General features: G+C 41.8%; 1 protein-coding gene across 4 annotated transcripts in view; it reads left to right on the forward strand.

The window, feature by feature from the left end:
* The first annotated feature begins 9,102 nt into the window (after positions 1–9,102).
* Positions 9,103–18,058, forward strand: part of MGT10 (magnesium (Mg) transporter 10) — a 69,221-nt gene continuing 60,265 nt past the window's right edge. For 3 of the 4 annotated variants that reach the window (XR_015541569.1, XM_087379561.1, XM_087379560.1), the window contains exons 1-4: positions 9,103–10,363; positions 16,820–16,892; positions 17,415–17,485; positions 17,695–17,780. Coding sequence is in view for 3 of the 4 variants with exons in the window: in XM_087379561.1 (XP_087235687.1) it covers positions 9,356–10,363; positions 16,820–16,892; positions 17,415–17,485; positions 17,695–17,780 (1,238 nt within the window). In the remaining variant the exon portion in view is untranslated. The remainder of the gene's footprint in view (positions 10,364–16,819; positions 16,893–17,414; positions 17,486–17,694; positions 17,781–18,058) is intronic. The other variant, XM_087379562.1, reaches the window with a different exon arrangement.

Raw genomic sequence — 18,058 nt, forward strand, 5'->3', positions numbered from 1 at the left:
AGACTGCAGTGCATGTGATCAATAGATCACCTAGTAAGAGTTTGGATGGTGGTATTCCTGAAGAGGCATGGAGTGGCAAGAAGTCCTCTTACTCTCATTTGCATATATTTGGGTGTGAGGCATATGCACATGTGCCAAAAGAGCTTCGAAAGAAGCTAGATCCTAAGTCTAGGAAATGCATCTTTTTGGGTTATGGTGAAAGTGGAGAGATGGGCTATCGTCTCTGGGATCCAGAAGCAAAGAATATCATATGCAGCCATGATGTAGTCTTCAATGAGAAGAAGATGCATAAGGCACCCATGAGAGATGTGGAAATGAGGAGAATCACTTTCCAGGATGTGAATCCACCTGCATACGTTGATACACAGCAAGCTGTCCATGCACCAAATGTGTAAGAAATGGTACCACCAAGTACTCCCACAGGTATACAATCAAAGGTAGATGATGGATCATCTATTGGTGGAAATGATGAGCCAAATGTGGCTGATATGCAGGTGGGATAGCAAGCTGAAATGCCCTTGAGAAGATCATCTAGAGTGTCTAGACCGCCTGATAGGTTTGTTCCAGGGGTAGACTATGTGATGCTTACTGATTGTGGGGAGCCTTCTTGCTATAGAGAGGCTATGATGCACGAGGATCAACGCAAGTGGGAGTATGCTATGCAATCAAAGATGAGTTCACTTATGAAGAATAAGACTTGGGACTTGGTTTCTTTGCCACATGGAAAGAAAGCATTGCCATGTAAATGGGTCTACAAGATGAAGGCCACAGGTGATGATGTGCCTAGGTACAAGGCCCATTTGGTCGCTAAAGGGTTCAAGCAAGAGAAGGGTGTGGACTTTGATGAGATATTCTCTCCGGTTGTGAAGATGACCACACTTAGATGCATGCTTGGACTAGTGGTAGCAGAGGATATGGAGCTTATGCAGATGGACGTCAAGACAGCTTTCTTGCATGGGGATTTGCATGAGGAAATTTACATGGTGCAACCGAAAGGCTTTGAAGAAAAGGGCAAAGAACATTTAGTTTGCAGGCTAAAGAAGAGTCTCTATGGTCTTAAGCAAGCACCTAGAGAATGGTATCAAAAGTTTGATGCTTTCATTCGGTCCCAGGATTTTAGAAGGAGTGAAATTGATCACTGCCTCTACACTAAAAGGGCTAAGGATAATAGCCTGATAATCCTAGCACTATATGTGGATGATATGCTATTGGCTAGCAAGAATACTTATGAGCTAGATGCATTAAAGGCCAAGTTGCATGAGGCCTTTGATATGAAGGATTTGGGACTTGCAGGTCATATTCTTGGTATGCGCATCACGCGTGATTGGAGTAGGAAACTCCTTTGGCTTTCACAGAAGGAGTATGTTACAAAAGTATTGTAGCATTTCAATATGGAGGGGGGGAAGGCAGTGAGTACTCCATTGCCTCCATATGCAAGACTGAGTCATACAAATAGTCCCAAATCAGATGAGGAGAGGGCCATGATGGCCAAGGCTCCTTATGCATCAGTGGTTGGGAGTCTTATATATGCTATGATAGCTACTAAACTAGACATTGCATTTGCAGTGGGAGTTGTTAGCCAGTATATGGCTAATTTAGGAAAGAGGCATTGGGAGGAAGTTAACTGCATCATGAGGTACATGAAGGGTACCAAGGAGATGTGCATCTGCTTTGGTAAAGGAGACATGCGTATACTTGGGTACACAGATTCAAACTATGCAGGGCATGTGGATAGTAGAAGATCCACTTCTAGTTATGTGTTCACCTTTGCAAGTGGTGCAGTGTCGTGGATGTCTCACACACAGAAGTGCATTGCTTTGTCTACCACAGAGGCTGAGTATGTTGCATCCACAGAGGGTTGCAAGGAGGCTATATGGCTTGATCGGTTAGTGGGAGATTTGGGGATTCATACAGGTGTACCGACATTGCATAGTGATTCCATGAGTGCCATTCAGCTAGCACGGAATCCGGTCTTTCATGCAAAGACCAAACACATTGAGGTCAGGTATAATTTCATCAGGGAGGTATTTGAGGACAAGCACATAGAGCTTGTCAAGGTTCATACAGATGATAACCCTGTAGATATGCTGACGAAGAGTCTACCTAGTCAGCAGTTTAAGTATTGTCGTGTATTGATGGGCATTGGATAGTATGCTCACTGGTTGTTCTCCCTTAAAGGCACATTGTCCTTTAAGTGGGAGGTTGTGGGGGTTAAAGGTTAGTGTGCCTTTACCCCGGTTATGTACAATACTCAAATGCATAAGGATGTTCTGCACCCACCAAAACTTATGTGGCTCTTTGTCTCTCTCTCTCCCTCTTCCGTTCTTGCTTCCGTTGAGAGCACTCTCAGGGGTTGTCACGTGTTGGAAAAATCTTGCAAGGAGAGGGAGCCACAGGCCTTGAATTTCAAATTTTGAAGGCATGTTGGGCACAACATCCTAGCATGGTGGGATAGGCTGCAAGGAGAAGGTGCCACATGACATGCCCTTTGGGCACCATCTGGCACCTTTTCCTTAGGTAAATATAGTGTGTAAATATAGATAGATGCTATTAGGTGATCTACAATATCCATGGCATTTTTGTTGTTTGCAATCCAAAGCAAACTGTCTACACATTGTTGCATTATAGTGTTTGTCTTGTGCATGCACATGTGCATATGCAAGTGTGTGTGTGTGTGTGTATGTTTACAGACTCAATTGGACAACCTTACCTCATGATAACATTCTCGTGTACCTCATTTGCAAATGAGGTACTTGAGATACTTGAAAAAGGTGGTAGAGGAAAGTCTTTGAAAGACATGGCAATGAGCATCTCAAATAAGGGATGTTGCTCTCATGACAAAGAGCAAGAAAAGGAGAGGACAAAGGTGTCCATGTGGAAGAATGGAGTACTAAGTTGTGTCCAAGATGCTCCCCCAAATCGAGGATTTCACAATGACCCAAAGTGGGATCCAATCTTCATGTGTGTGGCCGACAAGAAGAAACCCATTTCCACTTCTTCAAATATTTTCAATGCAACCAACATGGAGCACAAACCAAATATGTATCTATTCTTGTTCTCTCTCCAACAATTATCAGCTTCTTGTATTCTCAAGATTGAGGTAAGTATCCATGAGCAGCTTTAAAATTATGTATTGCTTCATGATAGATGTTGCCACTGGTTACTATCATGTTCGTGCAAACTATCAATCCATACATCACAAAAGAGTCTATATCCATGTACTAGTACTCCACACAAGTGCGTTTTTAGTCCATGTTTACCCTCTAATAGAGGTGGAGTGCGTCGATATCTTGGTAAAGTTGTTGTGTTTTGATCCATTCCATCAATGGTAATACATATGCACTTATTCATGTTTGATATAGCTTCCTCCCTCCAATAAGCATACAACTTTCTAGCATCGTGCACATGACATAAATGGATTTCTTGCCATTTTAGGTACCTTCCTCGGAGCTGCTCACATTTGCTATGTTCAATAGCATTTTTCAATTCATCACAAATTTTTCATTTTGATATCAGTTGCTTTGATGGTGTTTTAACCTTGCAAAATTGTGCACACCAAATTTTATACATAGTGGAACCTGAAATCCCTCTTTCTTCTACGTCCTCTAGCATTTTTTTCATAGTCTCTAGCACAACCTTCTTTGTCATTCCTAGAGGAAGATGGTGTTGGCACAATACAATTCCATCTAGCATTGTTTGTTGAAGATGAGGTTGTGGTAGTGCATTGTCTTCCAATATTTTTTTCAAAACTGTGGATGCATTTGCAATGCTTCTTTGTCCTTTGAACAAACTTACATTTCCATGAACTGTATAAACGATTTTATCTTTCACCTGTGCCCAAATGTACCAATATGTACCATGTGATGACCTAGTTAACCATTGATATCCTCTATTGCAAATGGATATCCCATTGATCATTGGTATCATCGAGGTTTGCGTAGCCTTGTCTTCAAGTTTTCATGAGAGTGTCAAAGAAAGCAAGAAAATTGTTGAAGAAGATAGTTATGTCTTACACTTTCATGATAGTTTCTTGTATGTTTTGTTCAGATAGCATTATATACTTCTTAGGTTCTGGAATTGGTGCCATGATTCTACACCTCTTAACACTTACATACTTTCTTTTTGCATCGTACCTTTCAATTTCTAGTATTGAGATTGTTGCCCTTTGAATGCATTTCTCCTTCGTTTTCATCTGTAAAGTCAAATGTTGAATGGCCTTGACAACTACTTGATGCTTTGTAATATCTTGGAAATGGCAACCTTTTAGACAAGTTGATTGAATTCAATCTATTGCCAAAAGCAATTGATTGAGTAGGTGGTTGAATTTGATCTACTTCACGATTAGGTCCGAAGTCATTAATATCATTAATCCTCTCACAAATAACACATATGTCCTCCACTCCGGTGAGGACTTCATGTCCAATGTCACTAATATTGCCAATCCTTATTCTAGCATCACTTTTTTCACATACATCATCTATGTCCTCGATTCCAGTGAGAACTTCATGGCCAATGTCACTATATTTGTCATGAATCCCTCTTAGTACATCACTTCTCTTACAAACGACATCTATATCTTCAATTAAAGTAAGAACTTCATTGGCCTGCCAATGTCACTGAATTTATCAACAATCCTCGATAGTCCATCACTTTTGCCACAAACGGCATCTATATCCTCAATTTCAGTAAGAATCTCATGGCCAATGTCATTGATTTTATCGTTAATCCCTAATAGTCCCCATTTTTTCCACAAATGACATATATATCCTCGATCCCCATAAGAACTTATTGGCCAATGTCACAAATATCATCATTTAATGTTTGTCTCACCAACAGAATTTCTTTGTGAGCTAGAATTTATAAGCTGGGTGTCATTTTGTCATCTTGCATTACTTTGGTAATACATTCATGTGTCTTCCATCACATTGAAGGGCACTTTCTTACACATATGTGGTTTTAAGAAAGCTACGCCCCATGTAATAGTGTTATAAACTTGTAAGGGTGAAGTTTTGTCCATTACACTTTGAATGGTGCCTTCACATGTCAACTTATTTACCTTGACTTTATATAGTATATCGTGAACATAGCCCTTAAATGTGCCAACTACTAATACTTCTCCAGACCAAGATAACATGTTAACTTTTTCTTCATGAAGATAAGTTTGTGCAATATCATGAAGAAAATATTTTGGAATGATCTCATCATGATCCCAAAGGATTCTTTGTACTTGCATATCAATAATTTCGCATTGTAGCAAATCATCCAATGTTTCAAACTCTCCATGTCCATATTTTAATACAACCTTAAGACAAATTACCTTGGTGATTATCACCACACATCTTCTCTCACCACAACGTTGAAAATGGCACATGCTATTGGGATCGAGATTGAGTATTTGTGCAAAGGCAACCACTTCATTTCTGTCATACAACACCACATCTAAACCCACCTTTAGAGTGCAATCCTGCATTAGAAAAATAGAAAAAGTGAATGATGTTTATTCATACTCCAATTTATTTCCTCTAAAATTTACATGGTTAATGGTTTCTATCGTAAATCCCAAACACAAATGCAAAAAAAGGTAAATCTAAAGTATTTTTTAAGAAAAACTTAAATTCTTAAATTAAAATTATTTAAAAATACAAACTCTCATTCATAGCAAATCCTAAACCCTAAATATTTGGTATAAAATTGGGGAAAAATATAAATTTGGGAAAAATTTTTGACAAACCCTCATTTAATTGTATTGAAATAAGTGAAAATAAAAAAGAGTGAAAAGCATATTGAGAAACCCTCATTTTTTGGTATTAAATTGAGAGAAAAATCGAGATATAAACACATGTTCTCTAAACGCAAACCCTCAATTTTTAGTAAGAAAGTGGGGAAAAATACATTTTTTTGGGAAAATTTTAGAAACCCCGTATCTTTCTTTTCCCTCCAGGTGGTTGCCTGCTTGAGGACACTTCCTCCTTGTGCTTGAGCTGTCAGGTTGGGTCCATGTTGCACAGTGATGTCAGGAGTTTATCGTCTAGGAGGAGCCGAAAAAAAGCCTTGGACACCTAACTCATTTAGAATCTTTGCATAGAAGGCATTCTTCATCCTCAGAGCTGGTAGGGAGGTCTTGTTCGTCTTGTCAGGGAGTCTTTCAGATATCTGTAGTTGTGCATGTTGTGGTACTATGGAAATACTTTGACACGAAGGGGGAGAAGAAGGCAGCTGAGGGTGATCATCACTTGGAAGTGTCTGACAGTTCACTAGCAAAACCTCTGTAGGTGGAAGAACGCTATCTTCCTGCATGGCTCCATCCTCATCGTGCTCCATTCTCTCTTCCTCCCAGTCTAGAACCAAGATATCGTCCTCCTCTTTATTGTAGTAGTAGTGTCAACATCCTTTCTTTGCTTCTAGAGACTAATCTCATCACTTCACGCTCGACACGATATCTTGCTATGCACTTTTTACAGAGCTTCCACAATAACCAAAGAGCAAACTTGTGCCGATGCAAGTTGATAACAAGGCTCTAGCTTATAATAGACACCCTGCTTTAGATACTCCCCCCATCTAGACCTCCCATTTTGATTTACTATCTCTCTTCTCTCTTCTCCGAAGTACATGCACAACCATCCTCATAATAGTTGTTGAAACCCTTCATTTCTTGAAGTCTCAATGTAGAAGAGTTGTAGTAGCTGCTTCCTTCCCTTCTTGAAACGTTGATGGCTTGCTAAAGGAGGCACACAATCTATCTATTTTGTGTGATGCAGATGTTTGCTGTCATTATCTCTCTTAAACTATTATATGTACATGTTTAAATAAATAAATAAATCTAAGCTTTTGATCTAAATATTTATATTAAAATGTACATATACTCCTCTCTCTCTCTCTCTCTCTCTCTCTCTCTCTCTCTCTCTCTCTCTTCTCTCGTCCCCCCCTCTCTCTCTCTCTCTCTCTCTCCATATTATATATATATATATATATATATATATGTTTATATAAATAAATATAAATATTTAAAAAATAAAAATAAAAGTATGTATATATATATGTGTGTGTGTGTGTGATATACCTCTCTCTCTCTCTCTCAGTCTCTCTCTCTCTCTCTCTTTTAAGATATTACTGGCCCACGTGCCATGCTCTCTGACTTCATGCCCCCTCGCTGATGTGGCTTTGCGGGTCATCGCCATGTGCTTACTACCTCTCATTACTCGGAGCTCGCTATTTGCCCACGAATGCCCGTCCACATCATGGTGCCAATTGGTCGTCCCGTGCGGTGCGCACAGCTTGAGTACTTTTGCCACATGGCGCACACTGCTTTAGTCTCATTCTACTGGACTCAACAGCTTCAGCCATGCATGTTGTGACTCGCATCTAGTACCTCCACTGTGTCCACCCTCACCTCTATCTACTATCTGACTGCGTTAAGCTATGTCAGGCCATGTGTCAAGTTTCCATGTCAGTGCTATCCCCGTCAGACTACTTTTCAATGCATGAGATTGGAGTATTCGAGGCTACAGTATCTGATATGGACGTGTGCCATGATCCTCGCCGTTCGTCGACTTCTCTTGTGCCTACGCATCGTCTGTATTTAGTGCCTCGCATTTACTGTCGCGTAGCCGCCACGCCACATCAGTTGATCTGCTGCCTACAGACTGCAGGTCTTCCCCATCGTGCCATGTGGCTGCGAGTCCCAACTTGCAGGCTGTGGCTCCTTCCCGTCTCGCCATGTGGCTTAAGATCCGCTTTGGCCCTCGAGCCTCTTGCCAAACCTCCCTCTTCTCTTCCCGAGCCTCCAGAATCCTGCCATGTGGGCTTTTTATGCCTCTCTCTGTCCTTAATATATAGTAAGATGCATTATTTATTAGTGCTTTCCTATAACGAAAACACACACACACACACACACACACTTACACAAAAACTTTTTAAATTAATTTCTTCTTGAGTTGATTTGTTAGCACTGCCTTCCAGGCAAAGCTATCGTTTCACTTTTCTTAAAAAAGTGTCCCACACCATTTTTCGCCATGTGGCCCCTTACTATTTTGGTTCTCTCTCTCTCTCTCTCTCTCTCTCTCTCTCACGGAGTTTGCAAATCATTCGAACTTTCCTATACACGGGATTCCATCACAGGTGTTGCAAATTAATCATTCATTCATCTTGACAATTGTTTTCCTTTGACAGAACCAATTAAAGGCAGTGCTCATGAGTACTTGTACCCACTTGTTCTTTAATTAATTTACTTCTCCTTTAAGTGCAACTTTAGTCTATTGGTACATTTCCTTTAAAATTGAGTTAATGCATTCCTTTGTGAAGTCATTATACTTGTTCCTAGGTAAAGTAATAACAAGCCAGGAGAAACATGCATAACCTGTCTACCCAAATTATGCTATTCTGTTCTAACATATGGTTTATTTGGATGGTAGTAGGTAAGTGGTCCTGAACCTTGGAGCCTGGACTACCCGATGGATTCGACACTTATTTACTTATTTTTTGTAACCCTACTGAGGTTTGGCTATTACAATACATTTGAAATTAAAAATTAATTTGAGTTCTTCAAGTATTTATTGTCCATATCCGAATTATTTCTAGTAAATGTTGTTAAACTATTCTGTGATTGAATCGATTGTATGGTTCATTTATTGATGGGATTATTGAATCTAAACACACACACACTTTTTTAGTGAAATCACACACACACACACACATGCACACATGCATAGACACATGCACTCACAAGGGGCATGCACGGGCATGCATGCATAGACATTCACTCCCAAGGTGCATGGAGAAGAAATGAGGGGTAAAAAGGGTCCTTTATGAAAGGAAGGCAGGTGGGAAAAGAGTGGGAGGGTTGAAAAGGAAGATTCAGATTCTGGGAAGAGAAAGATTCAGATTGTGTCAAAAGGGATTAATCAAGTAAAAGCTGAAGATTAAGAACTCATCAAGGGGAGATTAAGATAATGATGAGAACTGAAACGTGAGGCTTTTATCACGAAAGCTCAAGATTAAGAACTCAAGCTGGAGATTAATCTCAAGATTAAGAACCCAATCAAGGGAGCTCAAAATGAATAAAAGCTTCAAGCTCGCAGACTATAGCTGCTGCTCTCTCTCAGACTGAAGCTCTCCAGCTTTGTTCTTGTATGGTTGATTGAGCTCAGGCTCAAGCTTCATAGCTATGGCTGCTCAAAGCTTCCCAGCTATGGCTCTCTAGCTCTGTCTTTCTATGGTTTATTGAAGCCCAGCAGGCTCAAGCTTCGTGGCTATGGCTGCTCAGAGCTTCCCAGCTATAGCTGCTCAGAGCTTCCCAGTTATGGCTGCTCATCTTTAACACCACCCTCCTCCTCCTCCTCCTCCTCCTCCTCCCTCTATGGGTGCTTTTCAGCTATGGCTCCCCATTGCCTCCTCCCCACTTTTGGCTTCCCTCGATCGCTCCTTCCATTCTCCGTCTCTCAGACTTCCTCCTTTTCCCTCTTCTCGCACCTTCAAATTCTCCTCCCCTGACCTCGACAACGCTCGCTCCCTCATCGAGCACCTCCAAGCCCACACTTCCCGCCTCCACATGGCCTGCCTCGCCGCTCAGCTCTCCGATTGCTCCGATCGCTATGGCTTGCACAGCGATAGTGCTGGCATTGGTTCCTGCCTCTCCGCTGCCGCTTCTTTGCTGGGCTTGCTTCGCTGTCTGAGTGCTGCCGGTCCCTTCGAGCCTCGTTCTACTTTGCTGTACGTCTCCTCGTTGAAGTCCCCTACCATCCGTAGACAAAATAACACTTTGATCGCAGCTTGCCAGTCTTGTGAAGACTCTCGACCTTCGGATAACGATGCAACTGAAAAGGGTTTCATCTCAGATGCTAATGCGAATCCTAAGTCCATCTCCAAGTCTAGTCTGGAGAATACAAATGAAATGAATCAATCGAGTATGTCGCAGAAGGCAGACTTGGCAGCATGTAGCGATTTAGAAGGAAGCGGGTCCAAAACGTTGGATGCTGGGATTGAAGAGCAAACCCAGTTTGCCATTCTTGAATACGAAGAAAGTAAAGGTGCTGAAGGTGACTCTTCTACAGATAGGTTTCATAGTCCTCATAGGCCCACTCTCACTTCTCAAAGAACATGGTCTGGATCCACACCAATGGATGGCAAATTGAGTACACACTCTGAAGGTGACTCCATCACGCAAGGATTCGACGTAGGAGGTTCGATATCTGATAGTTCTCTTTCTAAGGCGTGGGAAGTTGGTAGTAGCCAAGAACAGTTAAGCGAGAATTATCAGACGTCGGAAGGTGTTAGTGACCAAGAACAACTCAGCGAGGACCCAAGTTTCAGTCCCAATGTGTCAGTCGAATCGGTTGCAATTGCTCTGAAAGAGCCAATCTATCAGGTAATTTCGTAATACCCAGTTTCATTGTTCGGAGTTGAGTTGTGTGTGGATCAGATAGTTGACCTTGATCTGCAGTTGTTAACATGATATTTAGAATAGAGGGGCCAATAAGAAATCAATGCTCGCCCCACAATTATGTGTTTGGGGTGCCTGTACGGTATCAAACAAGTCATAGAATTCTTGAGGTGGCAGTGTCAGCCCTTGGTGTAACATAGGGTTTTCCAATTTCCGAGGTGACTTTCCTTCCACCTTTAGGAATTCAGTTTGATGGAATATTGCGAGAGAGGGCATGATTTCAGATTTGGAAAATTCCGTAAAGGCAGTTGAAAAAAGGAGGGGTAGCATAGTATTGGCCCCTCCACCCTACTTTAGCTGGAAACCGGATTTTGTATGCATGACTGAGATGACTAGAATGGCTCGCAAGGGTGTGGTGTGCATTGCTTCTATCAAGTAAAAAGCTTCTCTCTAAAATGATCAAAGCACTGCGCTCTTCATGAGCCAGAGTAACTACAAGGTCAATTCCACCCAAATGAGCTCTTGCGAGTACAAATAACAAACGAACATCAAGCTCTATTTGAGCATTAGAAAGAATAAATCAGATAAAGACAGTGTACTCAACCCTCAAGGGCCTGTTTCCTTGAAATTAGACCAATTAGTTCTTTTCGCCTTCCACCAAGCTAACTAGGGGATCTTTTCCCTTATATTGACCTTAAATAGGCGAGACAAGTCTTTGAAAACGAAGGCCTCTTGAGCATCTATCCTTTAAACTCTCATTCATAGTCCATCGATTCCTCTCAGTATTAATTCCTTCTATTGCAGTAAGGTAACGTGAAATTTAGTCAAGCAACTATAGTGTCATTTATTGTTCTTTGTGGAGTGACAAGGAATTAATACTTCGTTAATGTATCTCTACAAGATGACACGTAGACCTTCACTTAATCCTCTTTGATTCATATTGATAGAGATGGCTTTGAGACCAACTAAAAGGACTCTGACTTCAGCTAAGTCAATACAAGAGATCTCACTCTTTGGAACCTCTCATATGAAGGATTGTTTCAAAAAAAGTTAATATGATATCGGACGTTGCTGAATATTTCTTGACAATGCAAGAGATCTCACCCAAGGAACCTCTCATATGATGGATTGCTTCTAAAAAAAAGCTAATATGACATTGGACCTGCACTAAACATTTCCAGACATTGTATGCTTATCTGAGTTCTTGTGGGCTAATAAACTGCGAGCCTTTGCTGGGCACAAGTCCTATCCATTGTCCATTTTGGTGACATGTCTAGATTGTCCCATCTTGTTGTTCTCTCTCTCTCTCTCTCTCTCTCTCTCTCTATCTATCTCCATAGGAAGGAGATGAGGAGAGACAGTGGGGTACGCGGGTCTGGAGGGGTGGCTGTCTTTTCAGATCACACATGAGATCACTCATATCTGTGGTATAGAGAGAGGAGCACGCTCGACACTTGGATACGAATCCAGCCATGAGATACATGACCGATCTTCATTGCGGTATGCTATTTCCCCCAAATACATCATTGTATGCACATGAGGTCACTACAGAGTGACATAGCCCATATAAGATGATACATCATGACATGCAGGGGTGATACCCTTCTTCTGGGTGACTTCAATGCATGTAGAAGAGATAGACAGGTAGGCCTGCTGGACTTTGCATCTGATTCTCTCATAGTGCCGGAGCTAGATGCAGCAGAGCTTGCGATAGTGTGACACTTAGCAGACGCAGCATAGGTGACAGGGTATGGGCGACACCTACTTGAGTCGAGGGCAGTTCATGGTGGTCTGATCATATATAATGGTCTCCAGAGATGGCCATCATTTGGCAAGCTCACTTGTTTCCCACATGGTAGGGAATCGAGAATAGTGGACTACCTAGTGGGTCCCTTAGCCCTCGCCTCACAGATAAATAACTTTATTGTGCCTCCATCCCCACTCTGGGCTGATCACTCATACCTAGCTGTTAATTTATCTACTATTATGCCAGTCACAGGGAGGGCCCATTCCACATCCACTCAGGTCCAAGTCCACTTTGACTGCGCCCTTGATTCCGTCTATGTGAGCCATTTAGCCCAGGAGCTTCTGGTCTCACTACTTGGAGATGATGGAGATCTCGCCCATGCCTCGGACACCCTAGTCCCCACGACTCGATCCGCACATGCCTCAATTGGGAAGATGCCCCAAAACCCTTGCTATGATGATGACTGCAGAGAGATGAGAGCTTACCTCACATGTGCAAAGGTAATTTGATCATGTAATCACAGCAAGACGACCTTTAAACCTTTAGTGAGGAATTAGCGTTATGTACCATAGAGAGAGAAAGGAGATAAGGGTAGGGAGAGAATGAAATCGACAACCGATTGGGTCCCTGTACCCACACCAATCCCCCTCCCCCAATCAGGGGAGAATTTGCTTTATACTTGGAGAATTGAGAGATGCAAAATAACACTCTTCGAGAGAGCACGGAAACATGCTTCTGAAGAGTACACTGTGCACACATATTGCAGACCCAAAGACCTGAGAGTCAACGCTGACCAATACCGAGACCTTGATGCTGTCCACACTGACAACATAGGGCACTTCTGGAAGGCAAGGAAGAGGCTTGTGCTGTCCACCGGAGTGCAGGGTTATTGCGTGAGTGAGAGATTGAAAGCTAGGAGTAATAGATTCTAAAGAGAACTGAGAGATGACTGAAATATAGAGCTGAGAAGTGAGCTGTGCAAAACTGTAAAGAAAGCTGTAAAGAGATGCTGAAACAGTACCCTAACCTTGCTCCGTTTGCAGGCCCAAATCCTCAATTGTGGTGCTGCGTATACACCTTCCGAACAAGCTGAACTGAAGACCAAAGGCTGAGGCTGATCAGGGCCAACTCCGGAGGTGTTCAGGGCTGCACACAAGAGGCTGGAGGGGAGCTGTTTTGGAGTGGGCCTGGAGGCCCCCTATTTATAGGGCTGGAAGGGCTGAGCCAACCTGCCCAAAATAGCCGATTTTTTGGTTGTTTTGGGGCTGGTTGGCTGGTCCATTGGCCCAATAAAGGCAGCCCTAGGCCCCATAAAAGGTGGCCTAGGGAGGGGTGCAGGGTATCCTATAAAGGCAGCCCTTCCTCTGCCATTTCCCTTCACTTGTTCCAGCCTTGAGGGGGCCCAAAAGGGCTCTCCTATCCTAGGTTGGACCTAAACCTATCTCTAATCCTAAGACGGAAACACTACCCTATTGTTCTCCAGTGGGTACTAGTGAACAAGGATTGATCTGTGTAACTTGTCCTAAGGCTGAGAGATTGACTTACGTCTTTTCCTGGACAAGGGCTCACAAAGGGGTCATAGCATACACAAAATCTCGTATTAGGGAACTATTACACAATTGGCGATGTAGCCAGTGTGTCACATTGCACCCAAGTGCAGGGGTGCATGTGACATTCCCTCCTCCTCAACTTGGCGGCAGGTTTATTGCTTTGACGTAGTCCAATAAAATTTGTGAGAACTTCTGGATAAAATCTTCGTCCAACCACACTGCTTCATGGGTACCTCGATCATTGAAGAAGGATGTGCTCTGCTGCAAAACTTTGGCTTCATCAAGAACTTCAGGTTGCTGCTCGTTGGAAATCTCAGTAAGAGAAGGTCCAAAATACGGCTTCAACCAAGCTACATGGAACACATTGTGCATAGTCCAACTGTCTGGAAGGCGTAACTTCATTGAGACATCATTGGTCTTTTGAATGATAGGGGATGGTTCGAAGCTCTCGAAAGACAGCTTAGGGCATCACTTGCCCACCTGCTTCAATCTTTGCTTGATAAATCTTAAGTACACCCACTTACCCTCTTTATACTCGACATCTCGCTTGGATTTGTTAACCTGGTGCGTGTATGATGCTTGAGCTTTAGCGATGCAAGTTTTCATGAACTCCATAATCTTTGCCATCAATTCGGTGGTTTTGTTGGCTTCAAGAGATGGAGACACCCATCCGGGTGAGGAGTGATGTAAACCGCCGTCCAAATGCCGCTTCATAAGGTGTGCAACCAATGCTCAAAGATTAGATATCGTTCAAAATGGCCTGCACAAGTGGAAGAAACTACTCCCACTTTCCCTGAGCATCATGACAATATGATTTTAAAATATCAAACGCCATACCATTATACTTTTTCGTCTCTCCATTCGATTGTGGATGGAAAGTGCTGGACATCGGTAGCTTAGTACCAAAAATATCAAACAAGGCTCGCAAAAAATTAGATGTGAATTTGGAGTCCCTGTTGGATGTGATGGTCCTTGGCAACCCTTCAATGGGATACCAATACTTTATGAACAAATGAGCTACATCTTCAGCGTTGGCCGTCTGCTTGCAAGGAATAAGTATACACTATTTACTAAAGCGACAAACAATAGTAAGACCTTGAGTGTTACGCATACCTGTGGACGTTGGAAGTGGTCTCACGAAGTCCATACCTATGTCTTGGAAAGGACCATCAGGTATTAGCAATGGCATAAGTAAGCTAGCCGCTTTCTTGTGGGAAGCCTTGACCTTTTGGCATATATGACACTTCTGAACATAGCTCTATATGGTCTTCCGCATCCCATCGGAGGAGTGGCTTGAATTGTAGTGATCTGGCACTGGACATAAACAATTGCACACATGGCACCCTTGCGGACGGCCCGACCTGCTTGGATATGAGATATTAACGGAATCCCTGGTATGCTTTGCTCACCGCGTATCACTTTGGGCTCAAGTAAACCTTCCACAATAGTGAAGGTGTCCTGCCGCCAATCAGGTGCAGCATCAAAGCAAATAGGCAGAAGCCCGTCAGAGGGTTCAGGATTTCTGTCAAAAACAGTAAAGGGCAGATCTGCATTTTCAGCAAATAGAACATCCCGACTAGTAATCAATAATAATTATATATATATTATATATTTTATTAACCTTTTAGTTTCCACCGTTTCTTCTAGTGGCCGAAACTCCGAAAAACCGTTTCCTGCCCATTTCCGTTTCCTCATTTTTGCAACTCCTGGGAGCTATGCTGGCAAGGAGTTCAAAGTAATGGTAACAAGTTGTGACTCTGGAATGACCTCATCAATGTTCAAGAGTTGTTCTTGCAAATCCGTGTGCTTGCTATGAAGCTCTCTGTGCACTATGAGACTCTCGCCTCATTACGAGCTTAATACATATTTTCCAAAATATCCCAAGCATCTTTTGCAGTTTGGCAGAGCTTGATATTAATTAAAATTAAAGACACAACTCGAGCATTACATGTATCCCACCTCCTTTGCTCAGGAGTAATACTTGCAGATGCTTGCCCTACAGGGACATCTTGTTGTCCTTGCTGCCAACAACCTACACGACCACCATGAGCCCCCCTTTGCTGTGGAGGGATACCTAGCGCTATAGGACCGGGACGGGCCTCATCACCTGTAACATAATCCCATACGCCCTTGGACACCAAAATATCGCGAATCAAAAAACTCCAAAGAGTATAGTTGGTGCTCATCTTTGTCATGCTTGAGTGTACCCTTCACCTCCGGAGTGCCGGCAGAAATGCAGTACGAAGACTTTGCATAAATGGATGCTCAAGTATATGTGGGTGTGTGGATTTGTATGTGTGAGAGCATATGTTGATACTATGGTGTACACCCACTGTTGGGCGCTGTTGATGTAAATGGGGATGTCATAGTAGCTAGTCCTTACTATGCGTGATGTAGTTTATGATTTTCAACCTTATGATATGAGTGACTATCATGAGATTGAAACTGCACTATGTTATGTTTTTAGAGGATGAGTTTCGGCATGTTCCTGGATTCACACACACACACACACACACACACACACACACTAGAGGGGTATGTGGGTTGATAGGGAACATATAAAGTGTGCCTGTAAGTGTCTAAGGAAGAGGTTTGACTAAGCAAAAATCTTTATGTCAATTGCCTTATTGAATTTGGGCTTGTTCTACCAAAATTTTAATTTGTAAGATTGGATGTATTCTAGTCTTATGAAAGTATATTTTCTTGTTCCCTTAGCGGACATGCAAGTTCTATAAGGATTTTCATCCAAGTGGTGGCGAGCTGCTGTGCTTCAATGAATTATTTTTTGAGGGTGCGTATGCCCCGGAAGCTACCTTATCAAATTTATGCATGTTCTATAAAAAAATTGTAATTTGTAAGATTGGGTATATTCTAGTCTTATGAAGGTAGTATATTTATACTATCAATTAATCAATGACCAATTTTATGTTGTCTAGTTTTGCTGATTTTCGATCATGTTGAGGGCGATCTAAAGCTAGGAAAGTCAATTGGTTGTTGAACACGGGGATGCTATAATTGGAAGGCATGCTCCATATAGTATTATCTGGATATTTGCAAGTATATTGTAGCTGCTGCTGGCAACGAATCATGGATTTGGATCTCTGAGATTTGAAGCTCAACCTTTGTATACCACTGCTTTTGTAGGTGTTGGAGGTGAAGTGTGACGGTAATGTGGTTACAAAAAGTGTCAGCCGAAGGCAAATCCTAAAGAGCAGTGGTATTCCAGTTTCCACTTTAAATGTTGCATTCAATGTTGTATAGAACAATCTACTGCAGTTGATTCTTGTCTTGTAAGCTTTTATGTAGCTTGATCCCTTCTTCTACATCATGAATGTATTAATCAGCTTATATAAAAATATCATGAATGTTTTAATCAGCTTACATAAAACTAGGTTTTCAGGGTGTGGTTTCTCCTTGTCAAATACTGCAATATTACTTTATAAGAATGAGTTTTTAAAGAGAGTATCTCACACTTTTACATGTATTGATGAGAGGGAAAATTATTAAAAAGGATATCTGAAGTGTGCATAATAAATGCAGTTCTTTGTCAGAATTCAGCGCTTTTGGTGCAAAATTATATTCTTGCAAAATTGGATTCTTTTGTGACTTATGAAAAGTGGTCGCTATATTCTGTTTTGTTCACAATGCTACTATGTGACATCATCAATAGGCTCTTTAGAATCTTATGTAGACAGAAAGCTTACGTTAAATGCTAGGCATTAACATTCTTGTTTGGCAGGCTTAAGGCTCAGAGATATCCGCTGTGTGGATCCTTCCTTGTGGGTCACCAATTCAATGCCTGCATTATTAGTGAGTCACTTTTTTGTGTTTATCACGTAAAAATCGTATTGGTATCTATCATGTCTCAAACAAAAATAATGGTTCTGCAGAATTTCATCCAGTTTAAAATTTCGTTGAAACATGTAACACCAATTAGTGCATCATAGTAGTTGGTTTGTTGCCTTGCTAATGTCTTTTAGATTATTTGGATCAATTGATTTAGACTCCACTTATGGCAGGTTCGAGATCAAGCTATTTTGCTGAACCTTGGCTCATTGCATGCTATAGCAACACCAGAAAACGTTCTTATCTTTGATCACAAAAGGTATTATAGTTCCTACTTTTGTTTCCATTTGGTTTGTCACTGCCGTCTAATCAAATGGTCAATGTTTATGAGTGTATAAGTTTTGCCTTTTGCTATTCTTTGCCTGGGAAGGGTATGGTCAATGATGTTGTAGCCCGGTATTTCAGAAAATAATTTGTGAGATAACTTGAAAGGAATGGCATAATAGTGGGCGCCCTCTTAAGGGTGTAACTTTGTAATCAACAAGGGATAGTGAAGGATAGTCTTACATTGGGAAGATAGACATCTCCCTTATGACC

This window comes from Dipteris shenzhenensis, chromosome 9 (genome assembly GCF_047967505.1).
Source record: "Dipteris shenzhenensis isolate YYH24624 ecotype China chromosome 9, Dip_SZ_1.0, whole genome shotgun sequence".
NCBI classification, from domain to species: domain Eukaryota; kingdom Viridiplantae; phylum Streptophyta; class Polypodiopsida; order Gleicheniales; family Dipteridaceae; genus Dipteris; species Dipteris shenzhenensis.